At 38.6% G+C, this 19,526-nt stretch overlaps 3 protein-coding genes and 1 pseudogene across 5 annotated transcripts; 2 read left to right on the forward strand and 2 right to left on the reverse strand.

The window, feature by feature from the left end:
• Positions 1-1,231: 1,231 nt before the first annotated feature.
• LOC125197572 (U6 spliceosomal RNA) lies at positions 1,232-1,340 on the reverse strand (annotated as a pseudogene).
• Positions 1,341-1,597: 257 nt separating this feature from the next.
• Positions 1,598-5,453, forward strand: LOC125194165 (ATP-dependent zinc metalloprotease FTSH 2, chloroplastic-like). 3 transcript variants are annotated; one of them, XM_048092233.2, is made up of 5 exons: positions 1,598-1,756; positions 2,634-3,841; positions 3,922-4,235; positions 4,401-4,641; positions 4,941-5,453. In XM_048092233.2, exons 2-5 carry the CDS (start codon positions 2,648-2,650, stop codon positions 5,277-5,279), a joined length of 2,088 nt encoding a protein of 695 aa, XP_047948190.1. In that variant the 5' UTR covers positions 1,598-1,756; positions 2,634-2,647; the 3' UTR covers positions 5,280-5,453. The 3 variants fall into 3 exon arrangements, with proteins under 3 accessions (XP_047948190.1, XP_047948191.1, XP_047948192.1); XM_048092234.2 differs by having other exon boundaries at positions 1,627-1,756; positions 2,619-3,841; XM_048092235.2 differs by lacking the exon at positions 1,598-1,756 and adding an exon at positions 1,782-1,885.
• A 461-nt stretch (positions 5,454-5,914) lies between these two features.
• Positions 5,915-8,070, forward strand: LOC125194167 (pentatricopeptide (PPR) repeat protein). Its single transcript, XM_048092236.2, has one exon. The coding sequence runs from the start codon at positions 6,000-6,002 to the stop codon at positions 7,908-7,910; it is 1,911 nt and encodes a 636-aa protein (XP_047948193.1). The 5' UTR covers positions 5,915-5,999; the 3' UTR covers positions 7,911-8,070.
• A 1,766-nt stretch (positions 8,071-9,836) lies between these two features.
• LOC125194164 (putative alpha,alpha-trehalose-phosphate synthase [UDP-forming] 7) lies at positions 9,837-14,469 on the reverse strand. Its single transcript, XM_048092231.2, has 4 exons — positions 14,154-14,469; positions 11,869-13,937; positions 10,867-11,140; positions 9,837-10,673 (listed from the first exon to the last, which is right to left on the reverse strand). Exons 2-4 carry the CDS (start codon positions 13,854-13,856, stop codon positions 10,329-10,331), a joined length of 2,607 nt encoding a protein of 868 aa, XP_047948188.1. The 5' UTR covers positions 13,857-13,937; positions 14,154-14,469; the 3' UTR covers positions 9,837-10,328.
• Between the last annotated feature and the right edge of the window lie 5,057 nt (positions 14,470-19,526).

Raw genomic sequence — 19,526 nt, forward strand, 5'->3', positions numbered from 1 at the left:
AACATTTCACGGACGGAGGGAGTAGTTAATAGTAGTCATATAAATCAAATTCGGTTAGATTTCGACATGATTGAAAATGGAATGCTACATCATGAAATTTCAATTTTTCGCAATCGTCTCCTCCATGAAAAAAGGACGTCGTTGCATGAAATAATCATTTTTTTTCTTATTTTCTTTTTTCTTGTGTTATTTTCATTAAATTGTGTTTTTTTGTTTTACTAAAAGACATTATATTGTACACAAATGAAATATTTGAAAAAATTATGGTTTAATATTTTATTCAACATTATAGTAGTGTAAGATTTACTAGAAATTTGACTAAGCTTTTGATTGAAATTACTTTTATTATAATTTATACTACTAGTATTAATTGAATAAATGCTAATACTAGCATAGTGTACTAGCTAAGCATTTCTCTTGAACCATATAGTACTACTTATGGGTCAATGATTATTCGTAGGAGGTGTTTAATATGAGTGATAAAGCATGATCTACTAAAAGTGGTCATTGAATGATAAAACATGATTAATAAAATAATTTAATATAAACAATTGTATAAATGGGATACATGTACATGAAATGTACACGTGTATCACAACTAATTGCAGTGCCAATTACCACTAAAATATTTTATGACCACAAAAGAAAATGGAGTGGGAAATGATAGTGTGAATCATTTTTCATATTTTTCCCTAAGACTTTGTCCTCTTCTTAATTTTCTCCACTCCCAATTTTTTTTCTTCATACAATTGTTTTAAGGAGTTTGGAGTATAAGAATATTAATTACCATGTCCTTTTATTTAAAAATACTACCATTAATAAGATCATTTAAACCAAGATATATTGTATACAAAAATATTGGTAGTGCATCTTTTGTATTCCATAGATAAGATATAAAATGTAGATATCATATATAAATTGTTTGGTGTCCTAATCTAAACATTTATTAAAAAAAAAATTTGATTTTTGGGTAGAAAGTAAGAGATGTCTAAGAAGATGGTGGTTTTTAGTATGGATTCAACATCACGAAGAATAATTTGGCATCCGAAGATTATGTTGGACACAAATGAATATAAAAATCCATGGTTAAATCAGAACCGATGATAATTTTACCGGAAACTGCATTATTGACCTTCAGTTCAGAACCATTGACAACAATCATGGGTCGAAACACAAATGGAATTGTGAATTCAGATAGTCCGATCTGGTTTCAAAATTTTGAACTATAACTAGAAGTTCGGATCATTTCTCGATTGTGCTTGTCATACTTGCACATGAGTCACGACCTATGCTAGTCCTATCTGTATAATTCCAAATTTAATAAATATCTTCAACGAGACTATAACTGACAGTTTGAAATCGTTCATTTTGAATCGAAATCAAGACCATGGGCTGCTATTCCACATTCTGCCGAATCAGAACTAACAATTCAAAACCAATACTTACCAGTCATCCGGCATCACTAAAAAATTTCAATGAATATAATAAAGGCACAAAATTAAAGTGAAAATTAAACCAAATAATTACACTCCCAATTCCAAATCCTGCAGACCCTAGATCCCCAAATTCAATCAAATATCTAACACAAAAATGCCAAAAACGAAGAGAGGAAACTCCTATAAAGACCAAAACTTTGGAGTGCAACACTTCAATTATCCACAACAACCCACGTAGACCAAATACACACCACAACAATTCTCTATATTCTCTAACTGCCTCCATTTTCCTTCTCCAATCTCAGCTCCTTCAATCATAGGTATCGCCTTCCGTTAGTCTATTTCACATAGCTTCATTGATTTGTGCTTTTAATTGAGCTGTCTTGCTTGATTATTCTGTGTAGCTGTAGAACTGTGCTGCGATAAATTATAAACCCGGCATTTTCGTGGTGTGTTTTGAGCAATTTTGTCGAAATATATTGATTTGATTGAAGTAGCTTTTCATTTAATTCCTCTAGTTATGGCTAATTTTTTAGATTTAATGTGATTGTTAGTAGATTTGAAGTAATATTGATGCTTAAAAAAGTGATCTTTTTTAATTTGTTTGCTTATGTATTTGTGTTTCTCCTCCTATTTATCGTCATACATGAATTCCTTTTTTTCTTATGTTTTTCTAGCTTCATTGATTATGTAATTACTGGAATTATGCATTTAAACCAAGATTTTGAAATTTCGAATTAAAGTACTTCCTCTGTCTCAACGAAGATGACACCTTTCTTGATGGCGCGAGATTTAATGGAGTATTATTTCGTGTATTGAGTGGAGAGAATAAAGTATGAGAAAGCATTGTTTGCACTTTTTGAAATGAGTCATCTTCGTTGGGACAGATGGAGTAGTACTTAGTTTGTTTCGTACTTTCTATTTGAAGGGAAGACTATCTTTTGACACCTTTCTTGATGGCGCGAGATTTAATGGGGTATTATTTCGTGTGTTAAGTGGAGAGAATAAAGTATGAGAAAGCATTGTTTTCATTTTGTGAAATGAGTCATCTTCGTTGGGACAGAGGGAGTACTACTTAGTTTGTTTCGTACTACTCTCTATTTGAAGGGAAGACGATCTTTTGATAAGTTGAACTATAGTTTCCCTTTGTATATGTGACTATCTTTTGAATAAATTTTGAAGCTTGCTGAATTGCAGAAGAAGGCTGATTGATGGCTGCTTCATCAGCATGTGTAGTGGGAAACGGTTTAGGTGCAGGTAGTACTACTAGAAAAACTGGTCTGAGCAAGGAAATATTCGGCCGGCAGTTTATCCAGTCCACCAGCCTTCCAGCGTTGAGTAAATCGTCCAAATTCGTCACTATAAAAGCATCCCAGGATCGAACGATAAATGAAGGAAGGCGAGGCTTTCTTAAGCTGTTGCTCGGAAATGCTGCAGTTGCAGTGCCTGCATTGCTAGGCAGTGGCAATGCAATTGCAGATGATGAAAGCGTTTCGAATTCGAGGATGTCTTATTCGAGGTTTTTGGAGTATTTAGATCAGGATAGGGTGCAGAAGGTCGATTTATTTGAAAATGGAACCATTGCTATCGTCGAGGCTATTTCTCCTGAGTTGGGAAACCGAGTGCAGAGAGTGCGTGTGCAGCTCCCGGGCCTCAGTCAGGAGCTTCTGCAGAAGTTCAGGGAGAAGAATATCGACTTTGCTGCACACAATGCTCAAGAAGATTCTGGCTCCTTTTTGTTTAACTTGATCGGGAATCTGGCGTTCCCTTTGATTTTAGTAGGTGGTCTTTTCCTTTTATCGAGACGAAACTCGGGTGGAACGGGTGGACCTGGTGGCCCCGGTTTCCCTTTAGGCATTGGCCAATCGAAGGCTAAATTCCAAATGGAACCAAACACGGGGGTGACTTTTGATGACGTTGCTGGGGTGGATGAGGCAAAGCAAGATTTCGTGGAGGTGGTGGAGTTCTTGAAGAGGCCTGAGAGGTTCACTGCTGTGGGTGCTCGTATTCCTAAGGGAGTTCTTCTTGTTGGGCCTCCGGGCACAGGGAAGACCTTGCTGGCCAAGGCTATTGCCGGTGAAGCAGGCGTTCCTTTTTTCTCCATTTCGGGTTCTGAGTTTGTTGAGATGTTTGTTGGCGTTGGCGCTTCACGGGTCCGTGATCTTTTCAAGAAGGCCAAGGAGAACGCACCGTGTATCGTGTTTGTTGATGAGATTGATGCTGTTGGGCGTCAAAGAGGAGCGGGTATTGGTGGAGGGAACGATGAAAGGGAGCAGACGCTAAATCAGCTCTTGACAGAAATGGATGGTTTTGAAGGGAACACTGGCGTGATTGTCATTGCAGCAACTAACCGTGCAGATATTCTCGACTCTGCCTTGCTACGGCCAGGAAGGTTCGACAGACAGGTAATTCGCACCTACTGTTTACTCTCCCGGAGATAAATGACACTCCGAGAAGGATTATTAACGTTGTGACTTTTTTGCAGGTCTCTGTTGATGTCCCGGATGTTCGTGGAAGAACCGACATTCTGAAGGTTCACGCAAGCAACAAAAAGTTTAGCACAGACGTATCACTCGAGATAATAGCCATGAGGACGCCTGGATTTAGTGGGGCCGATCTTGCTAATCTCTTGAACGAGGCTGCTATTCTGGCTGGTCGCCGTGGCAAGACAGCAATCTCGTCCAAAGAAATCGATGATTCAATCGATCGGATAGTTGCTGGAATGGAAGGAACCGTGATGACTGATGGCAAGAGCAAAAGTCTTGTGGCTTACCATGAAGTAGGCCATGCCATTTGTGGGTAAGTGACAAATTGCAGAGGGTTCGTTTCTATGCATATTTTCGACCTTTTGTTGGTAGCATTATATGTTCTCCATTAACGTTGTTCGTTTCTATGTATATTTTCAACTTTTGCTGGTAGCGTATATGTTGTCCATTAACGTCGAGGCTTGCTTTCTTGATGCAGAACTCTAACACCGGGGCATGATGCTGTTCAGAAAGTCACGTTAGTCCCTCGCGGCCAAGCACGTGGCCTGACCTGGTTCATCCCCGCAGATGATCCGACCCTGATTTCCAAGCAGCAGCTCTTCGCCAGAATCGTTGGTGGGCTCGGTGGCAGAGCTGCCGAGGAGGTCATATTCGGTGAGCCCGAGGTGACGACTGGCGCAGCCGGTGATCTACAGCAGATCACTGGTTTGGCTAAGCAGGTAAACCTTCTTATGCTATACTCCCTCCTTCTGGGAATAAATGTCACAATTTGATTCGGCACAGGTTTTAAGAAATGTCAAGGAACGTAAGTGAAAAAAAAAAGTTAGTAGAATGTAGGTCCTATTGTTATATACTCCATCCGTCTATCTGCCTCACTTTGACTTGGCTCGGGTTTGAGAAATGTATAAGAAAGAAAGTGGGTGGAAAAAGTTAGTGGTCAGAAGGATATTCTAATCAAGCTTTTTATTTGATGTTTTTCATATATGGTCTAAACTAGTCAGTAATATTTGCCCCGTAGATGGTGGTTACGTTTGGCATGTCCGATATCGGGCCGTGGTCGCTGATGGACTCGTCCGCTCAGAGTGGGGACGTGTTCATGAGGATGATGGCGAGGAACTCCATGTCCGAGAAGCTCGCGGAGGACATTGACGTTGCGATCAAGACGCTCTCAGATTCCGCATACGAGATCGCGTTGGGCCACATCCGGAACAACCGGGAAGCCATAGATAAGATCGTCGAGGTCCTGATCGAGAAGGAGACGATCACGGGTGACGAATTCAGAGCGATTCTTTCGGAATTTGTGGAAATCCCAGCTGAGAACAGAGTGACTCCTGCACCTGCTGCAATAGCAGCATGATTTCATGTTAGGCTAAACTTGACCATATAGTTTTAATGTTGTTTTCACTTTGTATAATTTCTTGTTTTCATTATAGTAGAATACAAGTAAATATTACACCTACAAGTTCCACTTAGCTATGTTGATACAAATTAATGGTATATAATGAAGAGTAAAGGTCAATTTTAGTCCTAATCATATGGTCGAAATACGAATTTAGTCCAAAACATTTACTTTTATTGGTCAATAACAAATGAAGTCGACGAACTAATCCTTTTTTTCGATAGTTCCGTCAAAAACTAAAGGTCAACGTTAATTGCATAGTGGCATGATTGTTAGTTTTTTGACGGAACCGTAAAAAAAAGGACCGCTTCGATTTAGAATTTTGTTTGTTATGAACCTGTTTTTCAAAAAGTGAATGTTTTGGACTAAATTCATATTTTGAATATGTTTAGAACAAAAATTAACATTTTCTCTATAATGAATGCAGAAGTAAGCTTAGTACTATACATTTTGAATAAAGTATAAGAAAACGCAACGCATACCAATAATTTTTCCGTGCCCGACCCCAACAGGCACACCAGATGATATTAGATGTCAAGTTCGAAGTTCGTGAAAATAAAATAAAATATTCGAAAGTTTGGTAGTTAGGCGCCAATAACCCCTTTTGCAATTGAGGCTTTCCTTTTTTTTTAAAATGACTTTAAATTTAAAGACCGTGCCACGGAGAACTCGAACCAGATGACGTCGCTCGTTGCCTTGTGCGGCCGAGGCCATCTCAAGGAAGCCTTCACCACCCACTTCAACCTCATCTCCTCAAACCCCCTTTTAATCTCCCACCTCCTCAAAGCATGCGTCGCCGTCCCCTCTCTCCCGGCCGCCCACCAGCTCCACTCCATCCTCACCACCACCGGCTGGCTCACCTTCAAGTTCCTCTCCAACCACCTCATCAACGCCTACGCCAAACTCCACCGCCTCGACTCCGCCCTCCAGGTGTTCGACGCAATGCCCCACCGAAACGTCATGTCCTACAACATCGTGATCGGGGCCCACATTCAGAACGGGGAGCTGGCTCCCGCAATCGAGCTGTTTGAGGAGATGGGAGAGAGGAATCCCGCGACGTGGAACGCGGTCATCACCGGGATGATCGGGAGCGAGCTCAACGAGGAGGGGCTGCGATTGTTTGCTCGAATGCACAGCGAAGGGGTTTCTTCGGACGCGTTTACGCTGGCTAGCGTGTCGAGAGGGTGTGCCGGGCTGAGGGATTCGATGAGAGGAGAACAGGTGCATTGCTACGCGATTCGATTAGGCCTTGATCAAGATTTGGTGGTGGGGAACTCGGTTGCTCATATGTATATGAGGTGTGGATGCCTGATCTTGGCTGAGAGAGTGATTCAGCACGCGCCGTTGCGTAACGTTGTCGTTTGTAACACGCTCATCGCCGGCCTTGTCCAGAACGGCCGCCCCTCGTCCGCGCTGGAAACGTACTACCTGATGAGGAGGGCCGGGTTTTATCCGGACACCATCACGTTCGTGAGCGTGGTCACCTCGTGCTCCGAGCTCTCGACGCTCGGGCAGGGGCAGCAGCTTCACGCTGAGGCGGTGAAGGCAGGGGCGATGTCGGATGCTGCTGTCGTCACCTCGTTGCTCACCATGTACTCGCGGTGTGGCTGCTTGGACGACGCGGTGAGGGCTTTTCAAGAGAGGGGAGTAGCCTCTTCAAGTGACCGCGTGCTTATCTCTTCGATGATCGCTGCTTATGGCTTCCACGGGAGGGGAGACAAGGCGATCGAGCTGTTTAACCGGATGGAGCTCGAAGGGATGGAGGCGAACGAAATCACATTCTTGAGCCTGTTGTATTCATGTAGTCACAGTGGATTGAAAGAAAAGGGGATTCAGCTTTTCAACCAAATGATCAAGAGATACAGAGTAGAACTCGGAGTGAAGCACTACACCTGCGTGGTCGATCTCCTCAGCCGCGCAGGCTGTTTAGAGGAAGCCGAGCGCTTCATCAGATCAATGCCCGTGCCCCCGGATGCAGTCACGTGGAAAACTCTCCTCTCGGGCTGCAAAACGCACAAAAACGCGGATATGGCAAAGAGAATAGCAGAGGAAGTTGTCAAAATCGACCCTCGCGACTCTGCCTCGTACGTGCTCCTCTCCAACGCTCAATCCACCGCGGAGAGATGGCAAGACGCGTCTAGAGTGAGGAATCGGATGAAGGCGCTGACGGTCAAGAAAGAGCCGGGGATGAGCTGGTATGAACTCAAGAACAAGGTTCACCATTTCAGAATTGGTGAAAGGTCTCATCCACAATTGGAAGAGATTGAGTCATACTTGAGAGAGCTGATGGATGAGCTGAGATCGCACGGGTACGTGCCCGAGACAGGGGCTTCATTGCACGATACGGAGGTGGAGGAGAAGGAGCATAGCTTGGCGCACCACAGCGAGAAGCTAGCGGTCGCGTTCGCGCTGATGAACGGGCCCGAGGGCCTCCCGATTAGGGTGATGAAGAACCTGCGTGTGTGTGAGGACTGTCATGAGGCTATGAAGTATGTATCGATGGTGAAAGGGAGAGAGATTGTTTTGAGGGATTCAAGTAGATTTCATCATTTTAGAGATGGGCATTGCTCTTGTGGTGACTACTGGTGAGCTAACTGATTTCTTGGATACATAGGTTTGAACTAATTGACTGTATTGTATCATCATGTGATTGATTATTTATCTGGAATAATGATAGTACATAGGTGGGACTGTTGATAGTCATGTAAAGGATCTCAATCGAACCAATCTGCCTTCAGATTATTTGTTAGATTCGGTTATGTCATTCTAAATACTAGTATAATATTTTCGAGTTATAAATTGTTAATCCTGACAGTGGCGGAGCCAGAAATTTTACTGTGGGGGGCCCATACGAGCATTAAAATTTGTTGATTGTTTTCAGTGCTAATGACACGAAAACAACTCGGACATAAGCAATATAAAAAGCCAAGCGTGAAAAATGGATGATAAATTTTTTTAGAGTATAATACCAATTTTACTAATTAAATATGATTTTATATATTTATTAGATCAAAGAGTTATTATTCCAAATTTTTTATAATAAAGGAAATAATATTAAAATTGATTTTATTAATAGTAAAAATATTTATAGTCAAAAGAATTATTTTCTACTCTTAAATTTTGAAAACCATCTCTTACTATTACAATTTAAAATGATTTATACAAAATTACAGATGAAAAAAAATTAACAAAAGTTTTTAATGTAAGAAAATGAGTATAAATGAATATGAGAAAGTAAACAAAAATACTAATTTGAGAAGAAAGAAAAGCAAATGAACTGCAAGCATAAATCTTACTAAATGATGATTCAAAGTTGGAAGGAGCATATATTAATTAAATATGAAAAGTGGTGCTGGAGAGGGTCGAATGCAAGCATAAATCTTACTAAATGATGATTCAAAGTTGGAAGGAGCATATATTAATTAAATATGAAAACTGGTGCTGGAGAGGGTCGAACCCAGCACCGCAGAAGCAAGTGACCGAAAGTTAGACCAACTGCACTAGAATGTTTATATGTTATAACCAGCATACAAATATATATATATTGTAATTCTAAAAATGGGTGAGGGGCCCAAGGGCCCCCCTGGCCCCACCGTGGCTCCGCCCCTGAATCCTGACCATGAACTTTCGGGTTTTGGTCCAACCCATCTACTAATTCGGCTTGAAAAAAATTATAAATTCTTTAACTAATATATTTATTTTGTTACTTGTATATATAGGTGTCGTTCGTTTGACACGACCTATTATCACACGGAGAATTCAAACTTGAGATCTTTGGACAGACATTAATATCTCTACCGGTTGGCCGATTCATAGACACATGAAGTTACATTATTAGTAGTGTAATAATGTATGGTTAAGAATTTCAGAAAATAATAACTTGACTAATTTTGTGGAACAAAACGGATAAAGTACTTGTTTTAAGTCAATCCTATAGGGCTTGGTTTAATTTCTTATTTAAGTCAATTCTATTGGGCTTGGTTTAATTTCAAATGAGGTAAATAGTAGGAGTACGAATCTATTCGAATTATTAGATGATTCAAGTTGCGAATATTTTTGGTTACAAAGTTTCATTTATAACCCTATCAAATTATAGAGCTATTCGGACCAAAGCCCAAAGATTATGGATAACAAAATACACCATTTGTTTCTTATGAATTGAAGCATTTCTTTTAAGCACGGAGATTAAAAATAGTACTCCATTTTATAATAAACAAAGTAAAAGAGAACAAAGCAAGAGGATGAAGAGAGAACACCGTTACTTTTTGTCAAAAATAGAAATACCCCAATTATCTTAAATCTTTCCAAAATGGAAAAACAACTCAATTAATAAGGAACGAAAGGAATATATTACTACCCGACCCCGACCCATACTGAAAAAACCCTAAACCCATGTACCCTACGGCCTACTATAGCCGGTCCGGGTACCCAAAAAACTCGGGGCACAGTTTATAGGACTGAAACTATGTAAGTTATGTAACAATGAGAAAATCTGTAAAGAATAGACCAGAATCAAAGTGTCAAAAAGAATTTATAACAAGTCGCATTCCATCAGTCAAAAGAATTATTCACATAATTTTGATTGGGTCTTGCCCCTAAACCAACCATTGCACAAATCAAAACAGCAGCCAAACACCAATCAACCTGTACAGGGGATCTCACCAAAAAGTTCGAGGTCGCAGGCTCCTACTCGCGCAATCAGTACCCTCGTTCGAGCATCAACAACTACCAACAGAGCTTCAAGAACCCGATAGCTCAGACTACGAGTCACTAACCTGTACCAGACTTCCATTTTTTCTACGTCCCCCCCACCCACCAAAGAATTGCAGCTAACGAGCTCAATAAACTTCGCCCAACAGAAGGCCTAACGAGACAAGAATGAGACTTAAACGAGAGAAAGTAAAGTAAAAGAAAATTACGTCATTTCCATATACTATCGGCTAAAACCTAAACATCCAGAAGCAGTGATACCATTAGACGAACTCAGGTTGCTCTCTCTTTAGAGAACTAATCATCGAAAGAAGCAAGGCGATTAAATCTTCTTGTGGATATATGATCTTCATCATCTGATGAGACTGCTGGAGAAGTTTCTTCAGCGAGAGACTCGAGCATTGAGACCACTTCAGACGAGTCATCCAGATAATACTTGGCTTTGCTTGGTTTTTGACCGACAGTGCAGGCAAATACTTCGGTATTGTATGAAAGTATATTTTTGGACACAGCATTACCAATTAGTTCAAACATATCCTCGTCGGATCTGTCATCGCCAATGCATAGTACGAAATCAGCCTGCTCCCCTTTCTCTGTCATCGATGTGAAGATCTTTTCAGCAACTACACCTTTGCTAACACCCTGCATTACGAAAAAAAAAAGCAATCTTAATTCAATGTTCATGTTGTTTTGAAAGGAAATTCGTCGTGTGCGATAAGGATAAGAGGGAGTGCTCGAGATGGAGAGATTTGACACTGATTATAAGAGGGAGAAAATAGTATGAAAACTGAAAACTCCTTAAGCAATCGAAGAGCAAAACCATAAGGAGACATGCCTGAGGTTTAATTTCTACTATCAACTGTCCACTCTTGACAGCGACAGGTTCATTTGCCAAGACACTCTCCAAATGATCCAACATTTCCTTTGCCTGAGAATAACCGAAAACAGGGTCTGCATCCTGATAATGCCAAACTAAGGAACTTTCTTTCCTCTCAATCCCAGAACCATCTGTAGCCTCTGTATATGATTTCATAACAGGCTCAGCCATCTGCATCCAGCCAAAATCGGAACCCTGACCATAAGTTTCCCATTCTTCACTTTGCGGCCACCTGCAAATCAGTCATTCAAAAAGCAAACAGATCATCAATCTGGGTCTAGAAATGGCAGTGCTAAAGGATTTGGACACTTGGGTAGCATCATAATGTGCAACTCAGCTCATTTAACCCGACCAAGAATGAAAACCAAACAAAAGCAACCTCCACCCCAACCAAAAAATAAAACATTTTTAGAAGAGGTGCATACTCAAACAAGAAAATGGATACAGTCCACAATCAGAAGATTGAATGAACTACTACTAATAAGGATAACTAAATCAGTCAACCAAATACTAAAATAGTATACCAATACAATCCAAGAAGTTTCACCCAAATAAAGACACATCAAAATCAGTCACCAGAATACCAAATTACCAATCCAGTCCAAGAAGTTTCACCAGAATAAAGACACATCAAATCAGATCCAAATACCGAATTACTAATACAGTCCAGAAGTTTCACTTCTTGGGAAAGATGGGTATTTAAAAACAACATCAAGAATCAGAAAAAGCAATAAAACAAGATTGCCAAATGCTAACTTATTATGACTTTAAATACTGCAATGCAAGATCTTAGGGTCCACTAGTGACTGTTTGGAAAGTCAGTAAGATATCACTATCAATTGGGAATTTGGAATAGAAAAAGGCATATAGTAACAGAAGAGCATATTATATCCAGACTATAGTCTCTGACTGAAACTAAAATAGCTAAAATTAATGAGAGAAGACAAATTAGGTGTATACCTTAAAAAGTAGCCATGTTCTGCAGCAAGTCCAAGCTTCTTGCAAGGATTAAACCACTGGCTTAAGCTCTCTCTACCTCTTCCGCTCACCATAAAAACTATATTCTTGGGATCAGAACACAGACTGTTCAAAAGAGATAGTATCTCAGCACTTGGAGTCTTCACGATCAAATTTTGAGGCATCAACGTGCCATCATAATCCAACAGTATAGCCCTGTTTTTGGCCTTACAGTAAGCAGCCACAATATCATCAATAGAAAGTTTTCTAAAATTAGGATCCAATGCCACTACTCGGAACCCAAATCCAAGACCAATACCCCAGCATCTTTTCCGGAAGTGTTCAGCGCAAGTTCTTTCCATATCTTGTAAGAAGCTTCTAGACCAGAAAGCTACATCATGAGTGCTAACATATCTGTAGTGCTTCTCGTGTCGCAACTCCTTCTCCGTTTCCGACATTGATATAGACTCATTCATTGCCTCTGCCGTTGCTTCAACATTCCATGGATTGACACGAATGGCACCACTTAGGGAAGGAGAGCACCCAATGAACTCAGATACCACTAGCATGCTCTTCTTAGGTCCACTCGAGTTTGAACCTGTTTCTGCACCGGTGATGCCCTGTCTAGAAATAATATATTCGTACGGCGTCAGGTTCATCCCATCCCTCACTGCTGTAACCACAACACACTCAGCAATGCTGTAATAAGCCATTCTTTCACTGATTGATAAAGAACGGTGAACAAAAATGACAGGTTCATATCCAGGTCTTCCAAACTCCTTAGAAATTCTATTACAGCTCTCCTCTATCTCGGCCTGTAGTTCATCCAAATGTATCCCTTTCGCCCTAGCAGGATTTGCGATCTGCACGAGCACAGCCTCTCCTTGCCAGTTTGGATGCTCCTTGAGCATTTGCTCAAAAGCCAAAAGTTTCAAGTTGATACCTTTGAATATGTCCATATCATCAACTCCAAGCAACACGGTCTTCCCTTCAAACTGCCGCTTTAGCTCCTCAACCTTCAGTTCTTTATCTGCTTGTCTAAGTACAGTCTCAAGATGGCCCATATGTATTCCAACCGTCATAATCTTTATTCCAATCGTCCTTCCATAGTAATCCAACCCAATGTATCCTCTCTTTGACTGATACTCTATGCCCAACATCCGACTGCAACAAGAGAGAAAATGACGAGCATAATCGAAGGTATGAAAACCAATAAGGTCGGAGTTGAGTAGGGCCTTGAGGATTTCTTCTCTAACAGGAAGTGATCTGTATATCTCGGAAGAGGGGAATGGGCTGTGAAGGAAAAAACCCATCCTCAAGCGGACAAAACGCCTCCTCAAAAACGTTGGCAGAACCATCAAGTGATAATCATGTATCCAAACGAAATCATCTTCAGGATTAAGCACCTCAATCACTTTCTGCGAGAACAATTTATTGACAGAGACATACGCTTCCCACTGGGACCGATCAAATCTACCCCCATGATCAGCTGAAAACGGCAGCATGTAATGGAAAAGTGGCCACAGCTGCTTCTTACAAAAACCATGATAGTAGTTAGCCAAAAGACTGGGCGGAATAAAGGCGGGAACACATTTAAACTTCTCCAGGATATGATTGGCCACATCATCCTGCTCAATTGGATCAACATCAACAGGCAATGAGCCAACATACAGCACTTCCATATCCTCCGGCAACCCATCCTTAACCCGCAAAAGCAACGAATCCTCATTCCAGCTAAAACTCCAACCCTTGTTGTCCGGCCTCCGCTTTGCTCTCAAAGGCAGAATGTTCGCCACTATGATCATCCGATCCCCAGCCACCGAAGACGGATTCTCCGATGTCACACTATTCGCTTGCTCATCGTCCAGCTCAGCGATATTCCCCGGAACCGTCATCACCCTCGGGAAACGCCTCCGCTCCTTCTCCCGACCCATCACCGGGAAATTCCCAGATGCTAAATCCAATAGATTCGTATAAGATCTTGACATCATCTTGCCAAATTCTTTCTTATTCCACTCAACCAAAAACCTTTCCCCTCAAATCTCACGACTCTCAACTCTGTTTCCAGCTACCTAAAATCAATAAGAAAAACCATCATTTTACAACCACAACATCACTCAAATCACAAATCCCTCTTTCCAATCAACAAAAAACACAAAATGTCTTCAAAAAATCAAACAGAAATGACACATAATCAAACAAAAAAGCAATGCACGGAAACAAAAAACAGTTACTCATCCAAACAAAACACAAAAAAGGATAAATTCCCGAAAGAAATCAAAACATACCAATCAATGGAAACCCTAGCCTCCAGAGAAATTTCAATCCGGCTCAATGAGCAAGCGGGAACCAGAAATTGGGGATTGCAGCTGACCTCTGCAATTGAAATTGAGCAAGGATTAAATTTCCTGAGAGAAGAAGAGTCAAAGTTGAGCCAAGAATTTTGAGAATGGGATTCTAGGGTTTGACGCAAACAAAACCCAACCCAAAAAAATCAAATATATAAATACTTAATCTTGAATTCGATACACGTAATTTTTGGTTTGGGTATAAAAAATTGAAGCGACGATCGCCTATGGAAAGTCATGGATATGAATATTCAGACAATTAATAATTAATAATTTTCTAAATTAGCCGAAATGGATAGAATAATACTGACTCGGAAACAAAACGTGCCAACAAATAAAAGAATCACTAAACTCACCCATTCACACATCACAGCCCAATCATATTCATCGCAATATTTAAAAATAAATCAACATATAAAATTACTACCACCACCCCTTAAAATAACATCATACCACCATTCCTAGCCAATCATTTATACACGTGCACGAATCATAAGCTGCCACGTGGCAAAAAAAAAAGACCCCCGAAAAAAGACGGCCAGCAATTTGCTGGTCTTTATACAACAATTTTTCTTGTCCAGCAATATCCGACACACTACAGCAATCTATAGATGGTTGTGTAGTGTTTGTAATATTGCTTTGTAGCGTTTATAATATTGTTGTATAAGTGGTGTCACGGTGTCACTTTAAAAGGGGTTTTCATTTTAACACAAACCAACTATCTCATGTATTTAGAAAATTTGGATAAATTGGAAAAGATAAAAATATGCATTATTGAAACTATTAGTGAGTTTTTTAGGATCAATTGTGAAATTAATGTATTATGATTGGAGATGTGTATTCTTGATGGTAGTTTTTTATTTTAATTTAGTAAAAAATAATGAGAATCTAAGTTAGTTGTAAAAGTAATAACGGAAAAATAAATGTTTAAATGCGCTAGATATTGATGATGATTTTATTCTCAGTTACGCACGAAATTGCACATGGTATGAAGCGTTGAATATATAGATAATGTTTTTGGGATGTCGATGCAATAATGGTAAACCGAATTACTATGTCAACTAACCAATCAACATATATATGCGGGAGTGCGGGACCTAATATGTTATAACAAATTCGAACAAGAGACAAAACACTTCAACAGTATGATTATAAACCGACAATAATATTGGTGTAATATACAAAATTCAATTTCACATTGCATTATAATCTTAAAATTTTTATAAATCTAGAGGTCAAACTTTCGTAAAATATAAAATGAGAATCTAAGATGGTTGTAAAAGTAATAACGGAAAAATAAGTGTTAAATGAGTCAGATATTGATGATGATTTTATTCTGAGTTTCGCACGAGAACGCACGTGGTATGAAACGTTGAATATACATACAATGTCATTTGGAATGTCGATGCAATAATTGTAAATCGAATCACTATGTCAACTAACTAATTAAAATATATATATGTGGGACCTAATCCGTTATAAAAAATCCAAACAAGACACAAACACTTTAACAATATGATTACAAGCCGACAATAATATTGGTGTGCTATAACAAAATTCAATTTCACATTGCATAATAATCTTAAAAATTTTATAAATTTAAAGGTCAAACTCAGGTAAAAAAAATAATGAGAATCTAAGTTGGTTGTAAAAGTAATAACAGTAAAATAAGTGTTAAATGCGTCAGATATTGATGATGATTATATTTTGAGTTACGCACAAGAATGCACGTGGTATGAAACGTTGAATATACATATAATGTCATATGGGGGTGTCGATGCAATAATTGTAAATTGAATCACTATGTCAACTAGCCAATCAATATATATATGTGGGACCTAATCCGCTATAACAAATCTGAACAAGACACAAAACACTTCAACAATATGATCACAAGACAACAATAATATTGGTGTACTATACAAAATTCAATTTCACATTGCATAATAATCTTAAAATTTTTATAAATTTAAAGGTCAAACTTTGGTAAAAAAAGTACTCCCTCCGTCCACGAATAAGAGTCCCGTTTTTCCATTTTGGTCCGTCCACGAATAAGAGTCCCGGTTCATAATTACCATAAATGGTAAAGAGACCTCACATTCCACTAACTCATACCACTCACATATCATTTAAAACTAATATATATAAGTGGGACCCCTATTCCACTAACTTTCTTCCACCCACTTTTCTTAACCTTTCTTAAATCCCGCGCCATTTAGAAATGAGACTCTTAATCGTGGACGGAGGGAGTAATGAGAATATAAGTTTGTTGTAAAAGTAATAACGGTAAAATAAGTGTTAAATGCGCCAGATATTGATGATGATTTTATTTTGAGTTACGCACGAGAACGCACATGGAATGAAACGATGAATATACAGATAATGTTATTTCGGAATGTCGATGCAATAATTGTAAACCGAATCACTATGTTAACTAACCAATCAACATATATATGTGGGACCTAATCCGCTATAATAAATCCGAACAAAACACAAAACACTTCTACAATATAATTACAAGCCGACATTAATATTGGTGTACTATATAAAACTCAATTTCACATTGCGTAATAATCTTAATTATTTTATAAATTTATAGGTCTGATCAATCTAAATTAATAAATAAAATATTGATGATAACAAGTCATACAAATCGACTTCAGTGTCTACTTAATAATAATATGAACAAAGATAAAACTCAAACAATGATTCATCAATTTAATTTGTGTGTGCAGTCTCGTGCGTTCATGGTGTATCTAAAATTATTTGTACTAAATATATAAATTTTTCATTTTATTATCAAAGATAAATACATTAATGTCGTTTCTTCTTAATATCCCACTGATTTTATAAGTTAAATATAAAGATATGTCATTAGGAATGTCGATGCAATAATTATAAACCAAAAATCATAAGTTGAATATAAAGAGAATGTCATTTAGGGATGTTAATGCAATAATTGTAAACCGAACCAATATGTCAACAAGCCAAACGTGATGTGGGACCTAATCCGCCGTAACAAACCCGAATACGACACAAAACACTTAAAACAACATGATTACAAGCCGACAACAATATAATACTGTACTATATAAATCTCAAATTTAAATTGCATAATAATCTTAATTTTTGTGTTATATCCATAATTATCCTATCCTAATTCTATACTCCACCCATCTCATGTTATCCGCACTTTTCATTTTAGACCGTAAATTTGGGATTGATTTTTTAGTGTAATTATATTAGAATTTTAAGTGTAATAAAACATCAGTTAATAAATGAGCTCTTAACTTAATCTAACATATTAATTAAATATATTAATCTAACTTAAACTATAAATAGTAGGGGTGTAAATTCGGGTACCCGTAGGTACCCAAACCCAAAAATTCGGGTACCCGAACCCGAAATCTCAAAAATATCATACCCAATACCCGACCCGTATGTGATTCGAGTACCCTAATACCCGATGCGGGTACCCGAACCCAACTAATCGGGTACCCATAAACCCGAAATTATTATATTTGAAATTTATTCTTTTATATAAATTAATTTGTGACGAGAATAGAAATTATTAAAATAACACAATACTTATACTATTTATTGACTATAATTCTACTCCTATATTATATAAAATAGACATTAGACAAATAGACACTACTTAATTTTAAAATAAATTTTTTTTGGTATAAATTGAAACATAAAGGAGATTAATTTTTTAAGACATTAACTAAACATGTAAATAAAATGGAGAAAGCATAACTAATTAACTATATATTTTCAAAAGATAACAAGTAAGAACATAAATAATGCAACTGAACACGAATGTAAAAAAGTATTAAAGTCGAGATAATAGAATAATGAAATGTCAAAGCAACCAAGCATATAATCTAAAAAATGTCAAAGCAGTAAAACATAATCCAAATAGTAAACTAAGAACTTTATAAACCAAAATATTTATCACAAATACATAATTAATCGGGTTTAATCGGGTATTAGGTCGGTATCCTAATACGGGTTTCGGGTACCCTAAACCCGAAGAATCCTAACATTAATTACCCAAACTCGTACCCGGACCCATAAATTCGGGTTTCGGGTACCCAAAACCCGTCGGGTATTGGGAATGGGTCGGGAATACCCGAAACCCGCGGATTAAATTTTCAGGCCTAATAAATAGTGTAAGTAGTTTGTGACGAGCCGAAATGGAAGAGTCCACGTAACATGGGATGGAGGGAGTATATAAATTTGAAACATTATTTATATTATTGCTAAGAAAAATTATCCTATATTTTCCATTTTTTTATCAAGAGAAATTACATTTATGTGGCTTTTTCCTTTCCCATCGAGTTTATAATAAGTAGGTGAATAACCATTTATGTAGTGAGGGTGAGATTATCACTTCTCATAAAGAAAGAGGATAAGGTTTGCCAGCCGACTTCATATTACATTCCAGCTGGCAGCATCCCACGCGCTCTTCGCGTGGCATCTGGGGATGTGACACGTGTCCTCTCATTTGGCTGACGAAAGCGCGTCAACTTCGGGCCCACCTTGTACGGTCATGGGCTTGTTGCGTAAGTGCTGACGAGGATTCAGCTCGGGCCTTCTCCCGGCCCGATTTTTTATGCGGGCTGCTGGTTCAAATAGTAAAGCCCATATATAATTACAATATGATTATTTGAAATTTTGAACGTTATATTAGTGTATGGTGGGAGCTAGAGGTACCCACGGTTCAGGAACCGCCGGTTTCGGTTTTGAAAATTGTTGAACCGAAACCGAACCGCGAGGGTATTTCACGGTTACGATTTCGGTTCCAAAACTGCCGGTTTCGATTTCGAACTGACGGTTTTCCGGCGGTATTTTTACGATTTTTCACGATTTCAAACCATCAGTTTTTTGCGGTTCCGGCTTGATTTCACGGTTTTTCGGCTGTTTTTCGCGGTTCCGGTTTGAAACCGCGCGGAACCGGCGGTTCCGGCACGGTTTCGGTTTTAGGGTTTAGCCGCTGGTTCCATAAACCTTGGGCAGGTCTAGTGGGAGCTTCTAATTAAATTGCCAGAATTATTGTGAAGTTTGATCAAGTTTTGATTCATCGTTGAACTTTAAAATTTGTCAAAAACACTATAAATTTGAATTTGTTCACAATCATTTTATGGAGAAAAATATGATCATTTAAGTGCAATATATTGTAGAAGTTTTTTCAACCAAATGATGTTATTTCTTCGTGAATATATGACATCGTTTAACTCATTGCAGTGACGGCTACGTATTGTTTCACGGCAAATAGTAGATACTACAAATTCGCTAAACAAAATTTGT

This window comes from Salvia hispanica, chromosome 4, assembly GCF_029641045.1.
Source record: "Salvia hispanica isolate PSC_SH4W2 chromosome 4, Shi_PSC_v1, whole genome shotgun sequence".
Classification (NCBI taxonomy): domain Eukaryota; kingdom Viridiplantae; phylum Streptophyta; class Magnoliopsida; order Lamiales; family Lamiaceae; genus Salvia; species Salvia hispanica.

Bases quoted from the DNA above. Each gene is read 5' to 3' on its own strand.
- LOC125194165 (XM_048092233.2), top strand. From the start codon at position 2,648: ATGGCTGCTTCATCAGCATGTGTAGTGGGAAACGGTTTAGGTGCAGGT. The intron at 3,842-3,921 runs GTAATTCGCACC...ACTTTTTTGCAG, and splicing joins CAGGAAGGTTCGACAGACAG to GTCTCTGTTGATGTCCCGGA. The intron at 4,236-4,400 runs GTAAGTGACAAA...TTCTTGATGCAG, and splicing joins GTAGGCCATGCCATTTGTGG to AACTCTAACACCGGGGCATG.
- LOC125194164 (XM_048092231.2), bottom strand. From the start codon at position 13,856: ATGATGTCAAGATCTTATACGAATCTATTGGATTTAGCATCTGGGAAT. The intron at 11,141-11,868 runs GTATACACCTAA...ACTGATTTGCAG, and splicing joins GAACATGGCTACTTTTTAAG to GTGGCCGCAAAGTGAAGAAT. The intron at 10,674-10,866 runs GCATGTCTCCTT...TTCGTAATGCAG, and splicing joins TAGTAGAAATTAAACCTCAG to GGTGTTAGCAAAGGTGTAGT.
- LOC125194167 (XM_048092236.2), top strand. From the start codon at position 6,000: ATGACGTCGCTCGTTGCCTTGTGCGGCCGAGGCCATCTCAAGGAAGCC.